This window comes from Capra hircus, chromosome 6 (genome assembly GCF_001704415.2).
Source record: "Capra hircus breed San Clemente chromosome 6, ASM170441v1, whole genome shotgun sequence".
Lineage (NCBI taxonomy): Eukaryota > Metazoa > Chordata > Mammalia > Artiodactyla > Bovidae > Capra > Capra hircus.
Window position 1 is genome coordinate 60,481,241 of NC_030813.1, and position 16,339 is coordinate 60,497,579.

At 37.6% G+C, this 16,339-nt stretch overlaps 1 protein-coding gene across 10 annotated transcripts in view; it reads right to left on the reverse strand.

Annotated features, from left to right (window-relative positions):
* Positions 1-16,339, reverse strand: part of APBB2 (amyloid beta precursor protein binding family B member 2) — a 379,350-nt gene that overhangs the window by 195,392 nt on the left and 167,619 nt on the right. For all 10 annotated transcript variants that reach the window (XM_018049390.1, XM_018049388.1, XM_018049391.1 and 7 more), the window contains one exon: positions 3,860-3,928. In XM_018049390.1, the coding sequence (XP_017904879.1) occupies positions 3,860-3,878 (19 nt within the window). In that variant the 5' untranslated portion in view covers positions 3,879-3,928. The remainder of the gene's footprint in view (positions 1-3,859; positions 3,929-16,339) is intronic.

Sequence of the window (16,339 nt, forward strand, 5' to 3'; positions counted from 1 at the left end):
AATTTTTCTCAAGAATCAGCCATCCTCCATGCTCATTCATTCATTTGACAGGTATTCTTTCATGCACTAGTCAGACACCATTCTAACTGTTGAGGAGACAGAAGTGAACAAAACTGACAAAAATATCTGCTCTCGTGGAGCTTACATTCTAGAGATCCAGCCCGCGTGTTCAGACAGAGATGACTCTACCCTTGATTCATGAGGTCCCTGGCCCCAGCCCAGCCAATTAGAGTAGCAAATCCCCATGGCTATGGTGACTGATTCAAGGAAAAGCATGCCTTTGAACTGGAATGCTGGAGAAGACTTTTGAGAGTCCCTTGGACAGCAAGGAGGTCAAACCAGTCAATCCTAAAGGAAATCAACCCTGAATATTCATTAAGAACTGATGCTGTAGCTGAAGCTCCAGTACTTTGGCCACCTGATGCGAAAAGCCGACTCACTGGAAGAGACCTGGATGCCTGGGAAGACTGAAGGCAAGAGGAGAAGGGGGAGACAGAGGATGAGATGGTTGGATGGCATCATAGGCTCAATGGACATAAATCTGAGCAAACTCCAGAAGGTAGTGAGGGACAGGGAAGTCTGGCGTGCTGTAGTCCATGGAGTTGCAAAGAGTTAGACACGACTGAGCAACTGAACAATAATCCTAAGACTTTTTCTGGAATAATCAGAAGAGAAGCATGCTCTTTTCTCTTTTAGAGAAACAGATTTTCAGCTTAAGTTAATATAATGCACAGAGTATTTTTTATGAAGCCTAACCAAAATTAGGTAAGCCAGGGTCACTTTAATTTCATGGCTAACAAAGCTTTCCTCAAACCCTGAGTCACAAAGATCCCAGCACTGAGATGCAACCCCTGTAACTCAGATGACATCCTAATATAAACCCGTGCTGGAGCCCATAGTTACACTCACCCTCCCCGCTTCTCTTTGCTGAGACCTCTTGCCTCCTGCTGAAGAAAAATTGTCAGTAATGGCAGGAAATGTGTCTCTTCAATAACCTACTGCTCTTCCCCTGCTCCTGTCACTTGCTTACAAAATTGGCAATTGACAAATGGGCCCAGGGAAGCCCAATGTCTGCCCAATTTCTAAATGAGACTTCACATCTTCATTTTTGTTTTCTGCTATACAATTTTATTTCCACTAAGGGGTTAACAGCAAAACTTCTACCCTGAGGAATGTTGCCTTTTGAACTAGACCTCAAAGTATTAAGGAAATGAAGTAAACTCAGATTTTTTTTTTTTTTTTCCTTTTAGGAAGGAGAGGCAAAATAAAGCTGGTTCCTGAAATTACTCATGAGAGTAAACTCTCAATGTGGCAAAAATGATAAGAAATTCTCTATGAACAAAGAAGGCAAAGGTTATTGAGAAGCAGGTAGGGTTCCTGGGTCAGAGAGATCACAGGATTAGAACCTTGGACATTTTTAAACTGGGAGGACAACCTCACACAGCTGGTTCACGGGGCACCTTCCCTAGGCACTGAGATAAAGGGGTGGTTTCAACCTGCATCTCTGACCCACCTAAGGGTTTCCCTTGCCCCGTTCAACTAAACTGCCTGAGGGCTCACTCTGTTCAACAGCCCAAGTGAATCTGAGGAAAGCCGAGAGAGATGTACCAAAAGCTTTCCCTTAAGAAACTCGGTCAGACAGGGCAGTGGGAAGGAGAAGTTATTAACCCACCTCCCAGTGGTTAGAGCAGGCAGAGGGGCTTACAAACAGAAGGTATTAGGGATGCGGAGAGAGGTGGAGGGAAGACTCTCACAAAAGTAACAGCTGAGTTGGGTCTTGAAGGATACGTAAGTAGGAGTCCACCAGTGACAAGGAAAAGAAAGGCACTCCAAGCAGGGGAAACCAGGCATTCCAACACCAAGCCTGGCAGATGTAGTCACCTTGGGAAATTATATGCTTGTACCAAGCATATTTTCTTTGCTCAATTTCTAAGCTCTTTTCATCATTTCATTTTCTTTTAAATAATGCTTTTTTTTTCCTGAAGATGACTGTATTGTTTAAAATATAGCTTAGAGTTATATGGTGGAGTTTGATTAATATAATCAGTGGTCAAGCTGGTGTAGATGGAAAAAAAAAAAGAAAGTAAGCTAAAGTAAGGACACAGGTTTTCTTGAGCAACTGACAAGTCAATCCCAAAAGAGAAAAAAAAACATTCAACAATGGCAGAATCCTTGGAATAGGCTAATTACCCGACTATGTCACAGGCTGAGACCTCCTCACAAGGGACTTCTGTGCTGCATGTTGAAATTTCAGCAGGAATTTTCCAGGCATATAAGGTATATATTCTGGTATGTTTTGGGTTTTTTTTTTTAAAGGCTCCCAGTAGTCACAGCTCCTCAGAGTTGGAAAACGAGACAGAAACCAAGCCTTATCCCACTCTCTCCACTAGGTGCTATTGTATTTTCAGGTAAAAAATGGCTGGAATGATACTCCACTGAAAGAAGAATACTGTTCTCCTTATAAGATGTGTTACGTCCTACACCAAATGCATGACAGCAATAGCTGTTATTAAAAGCCATGTTGGCTAATGGCTTCATTATCTCTTATATAACTACTGATGAATAAAGCAGTCTAACAACAGGAAATGTACATAATTGGTATAACAAAATATAGTGACAATAAGAAATTTCTATAAGTTATTTGATTAGCTTACCTCTACTCAGAGGAAATCAGAAAACACATCATTTATATATTATTTGCCAGCTTTATTCTTACATTTCCATACTGAGTCTATCTTACAGTGTAGTAAAAGACTTTAAATACTAAAGAATTCCTACAAGGAATTCATCTCAACACTTCACATGCAGTTTCTAAAGGACATATATATTTGTTTTGATTCTGCAAAATTAACATAGTTATTCAAATATGTATTTACAAAGAAAATCTACACTCTCTCCGTAAATTGGCCTCTGAAATTTGTCTCTTAAGTTCCTAATTTTCTCATATGAATTTAGGTTAGTCACATTGTTTTTAGCTGTTTTTAATAAAAGGATATTTCCTGTCCCTCATCTACCTCTGCTGAGCTTAGTGTTTATTTTATTGTGTTTTATTTTATCTCTCTGTGAAGATGTAACATGAAGTGTTATGTAAAGGAGAAAAGGACTTGGACATACTTGCTAAGTTTAACTTTTGATTTCAGGGACATTAACATCTATTTGTTCATGGTTTGAATTTACTTACTTAAAACCAATCTGCTGAGTGGTAGGTGTCCTAACAAAGAATCTACCCAGATCTGCCACTTGCAATTCTATATTATGTTTAATTCAAAATGTCACTGCAATTGCTATTTTTATTATACTACTGTGAGGCTAAGAATTAAATTCATATCACATTGTATGTAGACTAGCATCCATTATGACACAAAGAAAGGGGTATACAATAAAATTAGGTTGGTATTCTTAAGGCCTGAAATTAATCAGCATTAGATTCAGGAAGAATACTGAACTGGGAGCCTATTATAGGCAAATCCCACAATGCCTAAGAGGCTATTTATGGAGACTCACCACCAATATCTCCTTTGTTCATACTTAACAGTTAACAGGCTATAATGTGCAACAGTAGATGGCAAAATCTGACAGAGTTTTAATTTTCTGTTATAGTCGATTAAAATATTTTCACAATACAGTATTAGTAGGATCATGCAAATAATAGATGAATGCAGTTAAGTCCAATTAATTTTTCTATCTTATTGTAAAGATCCACTTTTCTAATACCTTAGTGAAAAACAATAAAAAGCAGAAAACATGCTATTGTAGCAAATCATAAGTTGAACATCAAAACAATTATCGAGTATATATATGCTAAAGTTTTAATACTCAACTAGTACAATGCATTGAAACATGTGAAAGTGTATCTGACCTGGAAGTACTTCTGACATGGGTCTCTGGACGTCAGCAATGGTGCAGGAAATAGGTTATAATCTGAAATCTGAAAAGAAGGATCATTTGAGAAATTAAAACCTCAAATAACAAAGAATTAAAGGAAAAAAACATAGCATTGAAATTTCTTCTAAAAGCTGTTAAAAATGTTAAACAAATCTTAATAGACAAAGTCCAGATTTGGTTTACTTATAGTTGGTTAAACCACTCTTGACTAAAATTTGAATTCCTGCTTCACCACATTTATTTCTTGAGAAATCACAAACATTTCTCGAGATTTGTTTTTCCATGCCAGGTTTAAGTTATCTTTCTCAAGTTTCCAATGATTTTTCTCGTTAAGAACACACAATTCAGAAGCCAATAAGGAAAAACTGGAAAATTTCACCACATAAAAATTTAAACCTTCTGTTAAGGGGGTAAAAATGGCTATGAACACAACAAAGACAAAAAAAGAAACAACCTGGAAAAAAAATCATTACAAATGAATTTATTTGCAAAACAGAATCAGATTCTCCGACACGGAAAGCAAACTTATGGTTACCAAAGTGGGAAGGTCAGCGAATTTGGGATTAAAAGACACACAGTACTCTATAAATTACGAGTTTGGGATTAACAGATACACAGTACTATATAAATTAGGAGTTTGGGATTAATAGATATATAGTACTATATAAATTAGGAGATTGGAATTAACAGATACACAGTGCTATATAAATTAGGAGTTTGGGATTAACAGATACACGGTACTATGTATAAAAGATAACCAACAGCACCTACTATATAACACAGAGAACTATACTCAGTATCTTGAAATTATAATGGAAAAGAACTATATGTGTATATAAACATATATCTAAATCACTTTGCTGTATACCTGAAACTCAACATTGTAAATCAACTATACCTCAATTTAAAAAAGAACTCATACTATAGATGACATAAAAAGGTAAATTTCCTTTATATAGAAAGAATTCTTTGAAATGATTAAGAAAAATATAAACAGACCTGAAGGAAAATGGGAAAAGGACAGAAACAAATCTTAAGAGAAACACAAATGTCCAGTAAATATAAATAACTAACCTCACTTAAAACTGAAGAAAATGCAACTGTAAATGAGTTACTACTTTTCCTATAGCAGACTGCAAAGATTAACAGGCTCGATGACAAATAATCTAAGGCAAGGACATTGAAAATAGGAATTTTCAGTTCCTGCTGGTGGGAGTAAAAACTGGCAAAACTCTATGGAGAGCCTTTTGGAAATACATGAGCAAATTTAAAATGCATGGGCCTTCTTGCCCAGCAATTCTTTTCCTAAGAATTTATTTTCCATATAAACTTACATAGACTCTATTATTCTAAATGCAAAGGATCAGTAACAACATAGCTGTTCATCAGTGGATAATTACTTCATTAAGTTATGATACAGCCATTCAGTGGAATACTGTGCTGCTGTTACCGCCCCCTATAAATAAAATGAATTGAATCTACGTCAGCTGATACGAAAAGGGCCTTAAGATGTATCCCAAAGAGGTAAATAATATGCATGATTGAATTTGAATAAAAATTTTAAAAACATATATATACATACACACATGTACATACTTGCGTTTACGTAGATACATGCACACACACATACATACTTGTATTTACACAGAAAATGTCTTAAAGGAATAATAAAGAACTAGATACACTGGTAAACTGCCAGTTTACCAAATTAGATACATAATAAGGAAAACTGAAAACAGACCTTGTTTTCAGTGAGGTGGTATCAGAAATGTCAATTAGAATAATAATCCATTATATTAGTGGATGTGGATATTCAAATGTGGATACTGCATGATTTCATTTATATAAAGTATAAAAACAGGAAAAGCCTTTCTATGTCAAGACAGTAGTTTGCCCTGGAGGGCAGGAAAGAAGCAAGAAAGTAGCCCCTAGGATGTTGCAATGGTAATATACTTTCTTGATAGGGATGTGAAAATTTATCAAGATGTACCCTTATGTGCACATTTCTGTATGCTGACCACTAAAAAAAAAAAAAAGAGTCAAATGTTAGTGGTTTTCTACAGCATTATTCAAGTTGAGAAACTTTATATTTGCAAAGACTAATTCTAATCTAACCTTTCCAAACTAGTAACCTTTAATGGGCATTACCTTCCAACTTTGTGATTCAGATAATGACCTGACAACCTGGTTTACCAGCCCACCATACATTTTTAAATTATATTTCCACATATCACGGGTAAGGCTCATTACTCTGGTATAATTAAAAAGGTGGGCTTAATTTCAACTGTCCTGAAACAGCAAGAGATATTTCTTCTACACACCTTTGCTTCTGCCCTATATCTTTCTCAACTCTTTAAAAGTATTTCACAATTCACTTTTATTTTTTTTTTAGTTTTTGTCTTCAATATACCTTCAGATAAAAGCATAGCAGATGGGAGGTGATAACTATCAAGATAATGAACGTCCATAAAGTAGGAAGGAAGCTAAGAAAAGGCTTATTTACAGAAGTATTCTGAAAAGACTCGAACAGAAACTGAAAACTTGCATATTTTACTGTGTATTATCCTTAAAATAGTCCCCTGTGTTGGGCAAGAGGAATACTTTAAGGATAATACACACTAAAACTAGCAACTAGAATCAATCTAGCAACAAGTTTTCTTGTCAGCAGCATTTCCATGTGTACCATTAATGAAAATCCATAATGCTCATGTGCCTGTGACAACGTCACTGGAGCTCAATAAATCTCCAAGAGGACCACAGAGAAGCAGCCAAAGTGGAAATCACGAGAGCGCTAGTAAACAAAGAAGTGAGCTAGAAAATTAAATGCCCCACTGGAACTTTGGTTCAGGATAAGACGCTACGTACTTCCCCTATCCACCGGACGTTAAGTATAAAAATTCAGAATTATACACATGTATATTAATTCAGTGTTTTATATGACAACAATTCAATCCTCAAGGCCTTTATTTTTGCCAGTATGATACCCCTGACCAAGAATGCTACAGCAAATTACCTCACTATAATCAGGTCCTTATGTGTTCCATTTGCCTATTTTTTTTATTTGTAATACTGTGTTTGTAATTTAGAATAAAAAGACTTTTCTCCTTATTTTTACTGTGCATTTTACCTTTTTTTCAATATGTGATTTCACATTGTCCCTAACAGCTTTCAAATTGGAAATAGAGAACATTCAAATTGAGTATTTTGAGGATTTAATTAAGAGACTATTAAAAAAAAAAAGAAGTTGACAGGGTAGGAAAACCATAAGGGATATCACAGACTCCAGGCTTATAAGAGCAAGTTGCCACCCCTAGTCTGAAGGGAGAGAGAGCTGTGTGCAGGGTGGGTACTGCCTACCACCACCACCTTCTTTGAGGTCCACAGCCAGCATTCAGCAGTCTGGTACAAAACTGCTGCCTCACGGCCTAATCCTCTGACTACAAGAATGAGAAATTATTCTTTAGTAAGCTAAAGTTGTGTGTTAACTCCTCTTTTACCAAGGAATAAACAAAAACTGATTCTAAGAACTGACTCATTTGAAAAGATCCTGATGCTGGGAAAGACTGAAGGCGGGAGGGGAAGGGGACGACAGAGGATGAGATGGCTGGATGGCATCACCGACTCAATGGACATGAGTTTGAGTAAACTCCGGGAGTTGGTGACGGACAGGGAGGCCTGGTGTGTTGCAGTCCATGGGGTCGCAAAGAGTCGGACACGACTGAGCGACTGAACTGAACTGAAACGAAAACTCACAAGTGCTTATCCACTTAGATCCAGCTCAAGCATCACATCCTTAATAGTATGTCTTTTGAATTATCTACTTGTTTCATCACTATTCAGTTCAGTTTACCCCACCACTAAACTTTCTACAAACTTCTATTATTACACTTAACACATGACATTAAATTTTTATTTTTATCTTTTTTTCCTAAAGAGGGTAAATAATTTGAAGAGTGCTGGAGAAGACTCTTGAGAGTCCCTTAGAGAGCAAGGAGTTCAAACCAATGGATCTTAAAGGAAATCAACCCTGAATATTCATTGCAAGGCCTGATACTGAAGCTGAAGCTCTACTACTTTGGCCACCTGATGTGAAGAGCCAACTCACTGGAAAAGACCCTGATGCTGGGAAAGACTGAAGGCAGAAGGAAGAGAGGGTGACAGAGGATGAGATGGTTGGATGGCATCACCAATGCAATGGACATGAACGGGAGATGATGAGGGACAATGGTCTGGCATGCTACCATACCATTCATGGGGCTGTAAAGAGTCAGACACGACTTAGCGACTAAACAACAACTTGAAGAGAAGGCTTCCTTATTTTTATTTTTTAAAAACTGAGGTATAGTTAATATAAAACTATATTTTTATAGGTATATAACAATGATTTCATGTTTTTATATATTGTAAAATGATCACCACAATAAGTACAGTTAACAACAATCACCATCACAGTTATAAAACTTTTTATTTTTACCTTGTGATGAGAACTTTCTGTGTACTTTAAAGGATGCCAAAGAGAAACAAAAAATAAAGACAATTTCACTGTCTTCCCCAAACAGAATTTTAAAAAAAAAATCTGACAAATTCCTTTCAACTTACTTTGCTCTCTGTCCTGTCCACTCACTCTTTAGACCCTTAGTACTTCACCTGGTTTCATGAATCCTGTCCTGGCCTCAGTCTAATCCCTCCTAATACCCGCCCCCAACCCCCCACCGCCCAAATCCACCCCTGCTGCACAGAGCCAGATAAACACTGCTCTGTTCACAATCACTCCTGATTCAAAGGCCTCCAGAAACAAGTTCTTTCAGCCACTGACATTGATACACAGTTGATTCTAGAACCTCTCATTTACTAAAATTCTTCACTAACTTCAAACAGCTACCTTCCTGAAACTCTGCTGCCGCTGCGTCGCTTCAGTCATGTCCGACTCTGTGCAACCCCATAGACGCAGCCCACCAGGCTACCCCGTCCCTGGGATTCTCCAGGCAAGAATACTGGAGGGGGGTGCCATTGCCTTCTCTGCCTGAAACTCTGGCCCAACGCAATCCTTGCTATAACAGTCTCTTGCTGTAACAAGTATTCTATGAAGTCCCCTTTGCTGTCTTAAAGTGCAATTCATACATAATATAACCTATTTACACAGATAAATTCCAGAAAAGGAAAAATAAAGGGAGACAGACATGTTCTAGTAAGCCAAATCTCAGGCCTGACAACACAAGAGGTCAAAAAAAAAAAAAAAAAAAACAGTCATGGAATGCTCGAATCTACAGGAAGAATCACTGTGAGCGCAAGAGCAACGCAGGCAAACGGAGACAGAAGTGTGTTTCTGTGCTGTCATCCCAAATACAACCTGTATGTATTTCTGCTGCTGCTGCTGCTGCTAAGTCGCTTCACTCGTGTCCGACTCTGTGCGACCCCATAGACGGCAGCCCACCAGGCTCCCCTGTCCCTGGGATTCTCCAGGCAAGAACACTGGAGTGGGTTGCCATTTCCTTCTCCAATGCAGGAAAGGGAAAAGTGAAAGTGAAGTTGCTTAGTCGTGGCTGACTCTTCGCGACCCCATGGACTGCAGCCCACCAGGCTCCTCCGTCCATGGGATTTTCCAGGCAAGAGTACTGAGTGGGTCGCCATTGCCTTCTCTATGTACTTCTGTTACTGATGCCAATTTCAAAAGGTTGAACAATTCTAAGAAAATTCAAACAAATATTAATACAATTATCTTTCAATGAGGAGTTTCCACTTCTGGAATACACAGTATAAAGCCATAAAGAATACTTTATACCTAGAATTTCTGGCTCAGATCACTATAAGCATATTGTTCACCTACATGAAAATCTGATAAGGGTACTTGTAAGCTTTGCAGAGATAAGACACTGTTTAATGTATAGGGATGCTGGGTACTACAAGACATTTTTCATCCCTGGTCTCCACCCAAAAAGTACAAGTAGGGGGCCCTTTTCCTAAGGGGTGCTCTAGATACTGGTCAACCTCCAACTGTGAAAATTATAAGCTCAGCACAGAGTTCTCTCTTCTTAACTCCTTCAATACCTCGGTCCTATATGATTCTGAACCAGTACTTAATATCTGAACTGTGTCTTATTCAACTGCAAATCGCAGTTAACATCTATCTGAAAGTTGCTCTGAGGATCAAATGACATATGATAGACAGGTTGCCTGCTTGCTTTGCTTAGTGCCTGGCAGATGCTAAACATTCAGTAAATGCTAACTGATCTATTACTTTAGGACACATAGGACCTGTTTTTCTCAATGAGGTTGTAACCTTTCTGAAGAAAGGCAAAGTGTCTTGGAGATCTTTGCACATTCACCATAAATACTCAATAAACCTTAGTGGTCCACAGCCTTCTCTTCCTGCCCCATCTTGCCTTGTTGTGAAGATGTTCACAAATAACGAATAAACTGAGTCCAAGAATGAAGCAAAGCACTGTAGTTACAATGGAAACTTTTTTTCTGCCATTACTGAAATCTTTTCTGTAACCTGCTGAGCACAGGAAGGGCTGTCAAAAAACTGTCATCTTAGCCTTGCTATTGAAAATCTACAGGGTTATATTTGTTGATAAATACTTTTTATTTTTAGTATTTATTTATTTTGGCTATGCTGGGTCTTAGCTGTGGCGTGCTGGGTCTTAGCTATGGCATGCAGGATCTTCAGTTGCAGCATGTAGAATCTAATTCCCTGATTAGGGATCAAATCCAGGCCCCCTGCCCTGGGAGTGTGGAGTTTTAGCCATTGGACCACCAGGGAAGTCCCTCATTGATAAACACTTACATAAAATAGGTACTGCATTTGAGGATTAGACCTGTCTCCAAATTCACACTGATTCAGTCTTAAAGGTTTTAAATATTTTCCCCTAAAGAATGTAATCTCTATTTCCCAATCTATACAGTGGAGGAGCTGCACCAGATACCCAGGGCTCCTTCCAGTTGCAACTCTAAGTACACATTTACCCGTCACTTACTATGTGCCCAGCCTTGTGCTAAGAAGGTACTTTTAAGGATTCTCTCATTTAGCACTTCCAACAATCATATGAGAAAGGAACTATTATTACATCAATTTTCTGATGAGGAACAGGCAAGGAGGGTTAGGTAACCCACCCAAGGTCACTTGGGAGGCAAGTGACAGAGCTGTTATCAGGACCCACATCTGTTTGCATCCAAAGACCAGGCTCATGACTACTAAGCCACGTTTCTCAGGACTCTCTCTCTTGAAGCTGATTTGAATTGTCTGAATTAATTAATTCTGCAAGATAATTCATGCCACATTATTATTCTTTTGAAGTTTATGTCCAGCTTTCTGATATACAGGTAAACTGAAAACAAAGGGCCTCTCAAAAAAAGACCCCAGCCACTCCCTCTAGTTTGAACAATTAGTGTGTGCAATTTTATGATGCATACACAATAAATAATATTTAATAAAACTCTAATACTAATAATATATTAATATAATATGTATATGTAAAGTTTATTGCAGCATTTTGTTTTTCCACAGAGAAGAGAGGTATGACATTTAATACTGCAAACTATGGAAATAAACTTAATTTGATTTTTCTTTTAAATCTGAGATATAATTACTGGTGATAATTTCTTGCCATCTGTACACCTGGGTGCAGGATATCTGTTGCTAAAAATCACTGTTATGGAAGAGCCTAAATTTACCACTTCTACCACTTAAAACAAGGGGGGAAATGCAGCAATAAAGGTGTAAGGACTAATTATATCTCTCATGTCTATATCTTAAGCAAAAACAAAGAGGCAGATTTGTGATTTTAGCTTTTCAATCTTACTTGAGTCAATGTTCTCAAAGCCAGATTTCAAACCCAACTCCAAGAATAAAGAAAAATAAACACAAACAGGGAAAACCCTGTTTCCTGAACTATATCCCAGGGGAAAACATCAACAACTAGAAAAGAAATATCTTCAAGACAAAACAATAAATGTAGGTTTTTCCATTTACATGTTACCTTGACTACTCTAAACAAGAAATTTGTATGCTTCTTCCACAAACACACTTGATCCCCATTTTTCATATTTCAAAGGCATAACATCTGCAGTTTAGAAATAAGAGCAATGTTGAAGGCTTCTAAGAAGTGCCAACCTAAAATATGCTGTTGACTGCATTAATGGCCTCAGTCAACAACTTCTCCGTATGCTCACCCTCTGCTCTATTGCTGTGCAGTCCCTTCTCACTGACTCTGGCCTGGCTCTGTCACTTGCTTTGGTCAATGGCAGGTTAGCAAGTGGGGTGGCACAGAAATTCACAAGGCACGGCCCATTTCCAGCCCCCTGAGAAAGATATGAGCTGTACCACTGCCATGAGACTGCACCCAGGCTAGCCGGACGGAAGGATGTTGGAGACTTGGCTAGAACAGCTGATCAGTCTGAGCCCACTGACCCATCAGACTGGTGGGAGAGCCCAGCAGAGCTCTGCAACTCTATCTTCAGCTGACTGTGAGCCCCTGAGTGAACCCAGTAGAGGCTGTAAGAATGACTCATCCATTCTGTACAAACTAATGGCTATTGTTTAAGCAACTGAATTTTGGGGTGGTTCACAGACAAGAGATAACACTAACTATACCAACAGCAACCAAAGTGAGATAACAGAAGAGCCACTGGGATTAAACCTGAATTGATCCAGGGGAGGCATGATGTTATCTGAGGATCCTGCTTCAGGGGATCAAATTCTTTCTTGGAGATTTATGCCCTCTGTCAGTTACACAGGGCTGTCTTGATCAATATAGGCTGTATCTTTGGTTTCCACAGCTGTCTGTTCACATCACAAAACCATTTACACACTGCACATCAGAATATTCTGTGACAGCTAATTCTAGGCATTTGTCATAAGGATGTACAAGCATCAAGATTTCTACTAGGAACAAGTTAAAAGTCCATCAATAGGAGACTGATTTAAGTTATACAATGGAATACTATGAATCATTTATTTAAAAGTGAGGCTATTTCTAGATTTAGTTTTATAGAAAGATCTCTACTAAACACTGAATGAAAAACTAACAATAAAACAGTATGATGAGTATATTGGGATTTCATACACAGTGCTTTCAACTTTTCTGTATGTTTGAAAATTATAACAAAAAGTTGGAAAAAAGGCAGGATGTACAATGCCATTCATTCAGAAATTTTTAAAAATACTTTTATGGTAAAAAAAAAAACAGATTTAGAAAATCACAGAAAACAAATAGTGTATTATAAAGAAAAAAGCTCATAATTATCACCCAGATCAAGAAACAAGACTTTTCTAGCTAACTCAAAATGTATTCCATGAATTTCTTCCTTTCCTCTAAAACTAAATAAACTATCTTGAATTTATTATATCCACATTCTTGTGTTTTTTTAATGATGTCATTACTCAAGGTTACAACCCTGGTCAATACAGTTAATTCTTATCCATTAAAAAAAAATGTGACATGTATTTTAAGTAATTTCAAGTGATTCTATATCCCCCATCGGGGCTTTTCTGGTGACTCAGATTTTAAAGAATTCCCCTGCGATGCAGGAGACCTGGATTTTATCCCTGTGTTGGGAAGATCCCCGGGAGAAGAGAATGGCAACCTACTTCAGTATTCTCGCCTGGAGAATTCCATGGACAGAGAAGCCTGGTGGGTTACAGTCTGTGTCCCCCATCATCTTATCTTATAATTTATCCTTAGAGAATCTGGGCATTTGAGCCATAGAGTTTCCACAGTATGAATTCTGATGGCTGCATATCTATGGTGCAGGTGAACATGTCCCTAACCTTCTGAATTTCCTGCAAATTGGCAGCTGGATTCAAAGGCTTGAAAAAACTGAGGTTTAATCCATTTGGTTGTATGATCTTTCATTAGGAAGCACACGATATCTAATGTTAGAAGCCATTGTCGCTCAGTGCCCAAATCTGTTAAATTGATGGGGCATTTACTGGTGGAAAAAAATTTAGGAAGTGCCTCCCTTCACCTATTCTGTGGTTATCCAGTGATCCATTCATATAAGAAAGGCAGGGTACACATTTGGTTCTTGACTACTTTTCTTGACTACCATTAACCTCAGGTACCCAATAATATTTTTTTTCTTATTATCAACCCTCGCAGATTTAAATATATTTGCAATTCTTATTCTTGAAGCTCTAATTGCCCCATGCCAGTAGAAGCCTCTTCAAGTTGGCTTCTGAGACCTTTTGACATAGTCCTAATAATCTTTGATAATGTCCTTGCTAGCTATTATCTTGAGATGTTCAGGCTCATGTTACATCTCACCAGTTATTTTTGCTGTTTAAAGCTCACTCTTCAGGAGATTCCTTAGGCCTGAAAGTAATGTTGGTATTCTTTACACGTGCAAGTCAATTTTGCTAGACATAAAAAGTATAGGCTCACAGGACTTCCTGGTGGTCCAGTGACTAAGACTCCTCACTGCTAACACAGGGGGCCTGGCTTTAATTCCTGGTCAGGGAACTAGATCTCACATGCCATAGTTACAGAGTTCACATACTGCAACTAAGCCCTGGTGCTGCCAAATAAATACATAAATAAATAATTTTTTTTTTAAGTACAGGCTCTCATCTTTTCTTAGAAGACCTTAAAATGTTATGCCATTTTCTTCCAACATAAAGAGTTTCTGTCAAAAAGTCTTGACAATGTTGCTGTTTTCCTCTTTTTTTCTAGATGTCAAAAGGACTTTTCTTGTTCTTCTTTTTAATCCAGTATTTTTACTAAAATATCTTGGCATTGGTTGTTCTAGGTTGATATCCTAAAATACATGAGTTGCTTTTTAAAAAATGTGGTTTAAAATCTTTTTTCAGGAAAATTTTCTTGAAATTCAGTATATGTTCCCTGGTTTCAGTTTTCTTTTCCTATTATGCTATAGTCAATCTTCTTTTCCTATTTTTAATATTTTTCACTTTTTTCCAAATTTTCTTTTTCTTCATTTCCTTTCATTTTTAAACTTCTTTCTCCTTTTCACCCTAGAATTTTCACCCTTGATTTCTCTGAGGCCAGTACTTGTGGTATTTACTTGATTTTGTGTTCTAACTTAGAATTGATTCCTAAAGTGATTTTTTAAAATTTCAAATTCTTTGAGCTCTGTCATTTTGTCTGAGATTTTTCTAAAAATGTATATGCTGTTCTTTCATGTTTTATATCATTTTTTAATCATCTCTTTTACTCTGAAATAACGTATTAGTTTTATATTTTTAAGCATACCATTTTGGGACCTTCTCATAGTCTATAAGATATTACTGTGTTTACTGTGTTCCCTTTTTTTAATGTTAAGTCTGCATAGGATTTAATCTTCTTAATGTTTTATAAAATTTCATGTAAGTACAGAAGAATGGCAAAGTTAATATGTAGTTCATCAAGGAATGAGTAGACAAGTTCATCAAAATGTTAACAGCAGTAATCTCTGGGTGGCAGGATTTAGGAAAGTGTCTTCTCCTGTTTCATATGTTGCTGATTTGTGTAAATTTTTTTATGACAAGTATGAAGTGTTTTCATATTCAGAGCAAAAGAGTTATCTTCAATTTGAAAGAAATAAAGTGTGCACATGAAGATATACGAGTGTGCTCAGTCGCTCAGTTGTGTCCAACTCTTTGTTGACCCTATGGACTGGCCTGTAACCCTCTGGGCTCCTCTGTCCATGGAATTTTTCCAGGCAAGAATACTGGAGTGAGTTCCTACTCCAGGGGATCTTCCTAATCCAGGGATTGAACCCATGCCTCTTGTGTCTCTTGCTTGGTGGGCAGACTCTTTACCACTGAGCGACCCACATATCATATACATTTAAAAATTAATATGTAAAGAAGCAACAGCCCAGCCCATCCCCCTACCTGCACTACCTATGTCTCCTATTCATAAACGAAGGCTCTGGGGTAAACGGTGATAAGGCTAAGTTTTACTAAGGAAGACAAGTTTAGAGTTCGTGAAAAGGAAGACAGCCACCACCCATCTGCTTTCCATGCTATATTTGACAGATTTTACTCTGCATCTCAGAAAACATGTTAATAGAACTTCTCATGGTGAGAAGAAGGGATTAAAAAAGCAAAGAACCCTGTTGTGATAGTTTGGCACTATATGCAAATGGCTCACAGCGCCTGCAGTTCATGGAACAAAGATAACATCTTTTCATAAATCTACACTCCAAGACATGCCAAATATACACCCGAGAAATGCCGATGGCAGAGAAAGCAAAGCATCAAACAGGACAATCCCAAACAAGAATGAGATGGAGACGTAATTTGCTTAACTGGGCCTCCATATATCTATTAGAGAAAACATAAGAGATGAACTGCCTCATAAAGCAGATGGTCTTCTCCAGTTCTTTCTTTTTTTTTAAAACAAGATAATTAAAGGAAACGAAAGAGCAAGGATCTTGTTAAATTGGCCAAGGAAAATGATTTCATCTGAAACAGAATGAGTGAGTTTTGGAAGAAAGGATTTCAAGTTTCCTGACA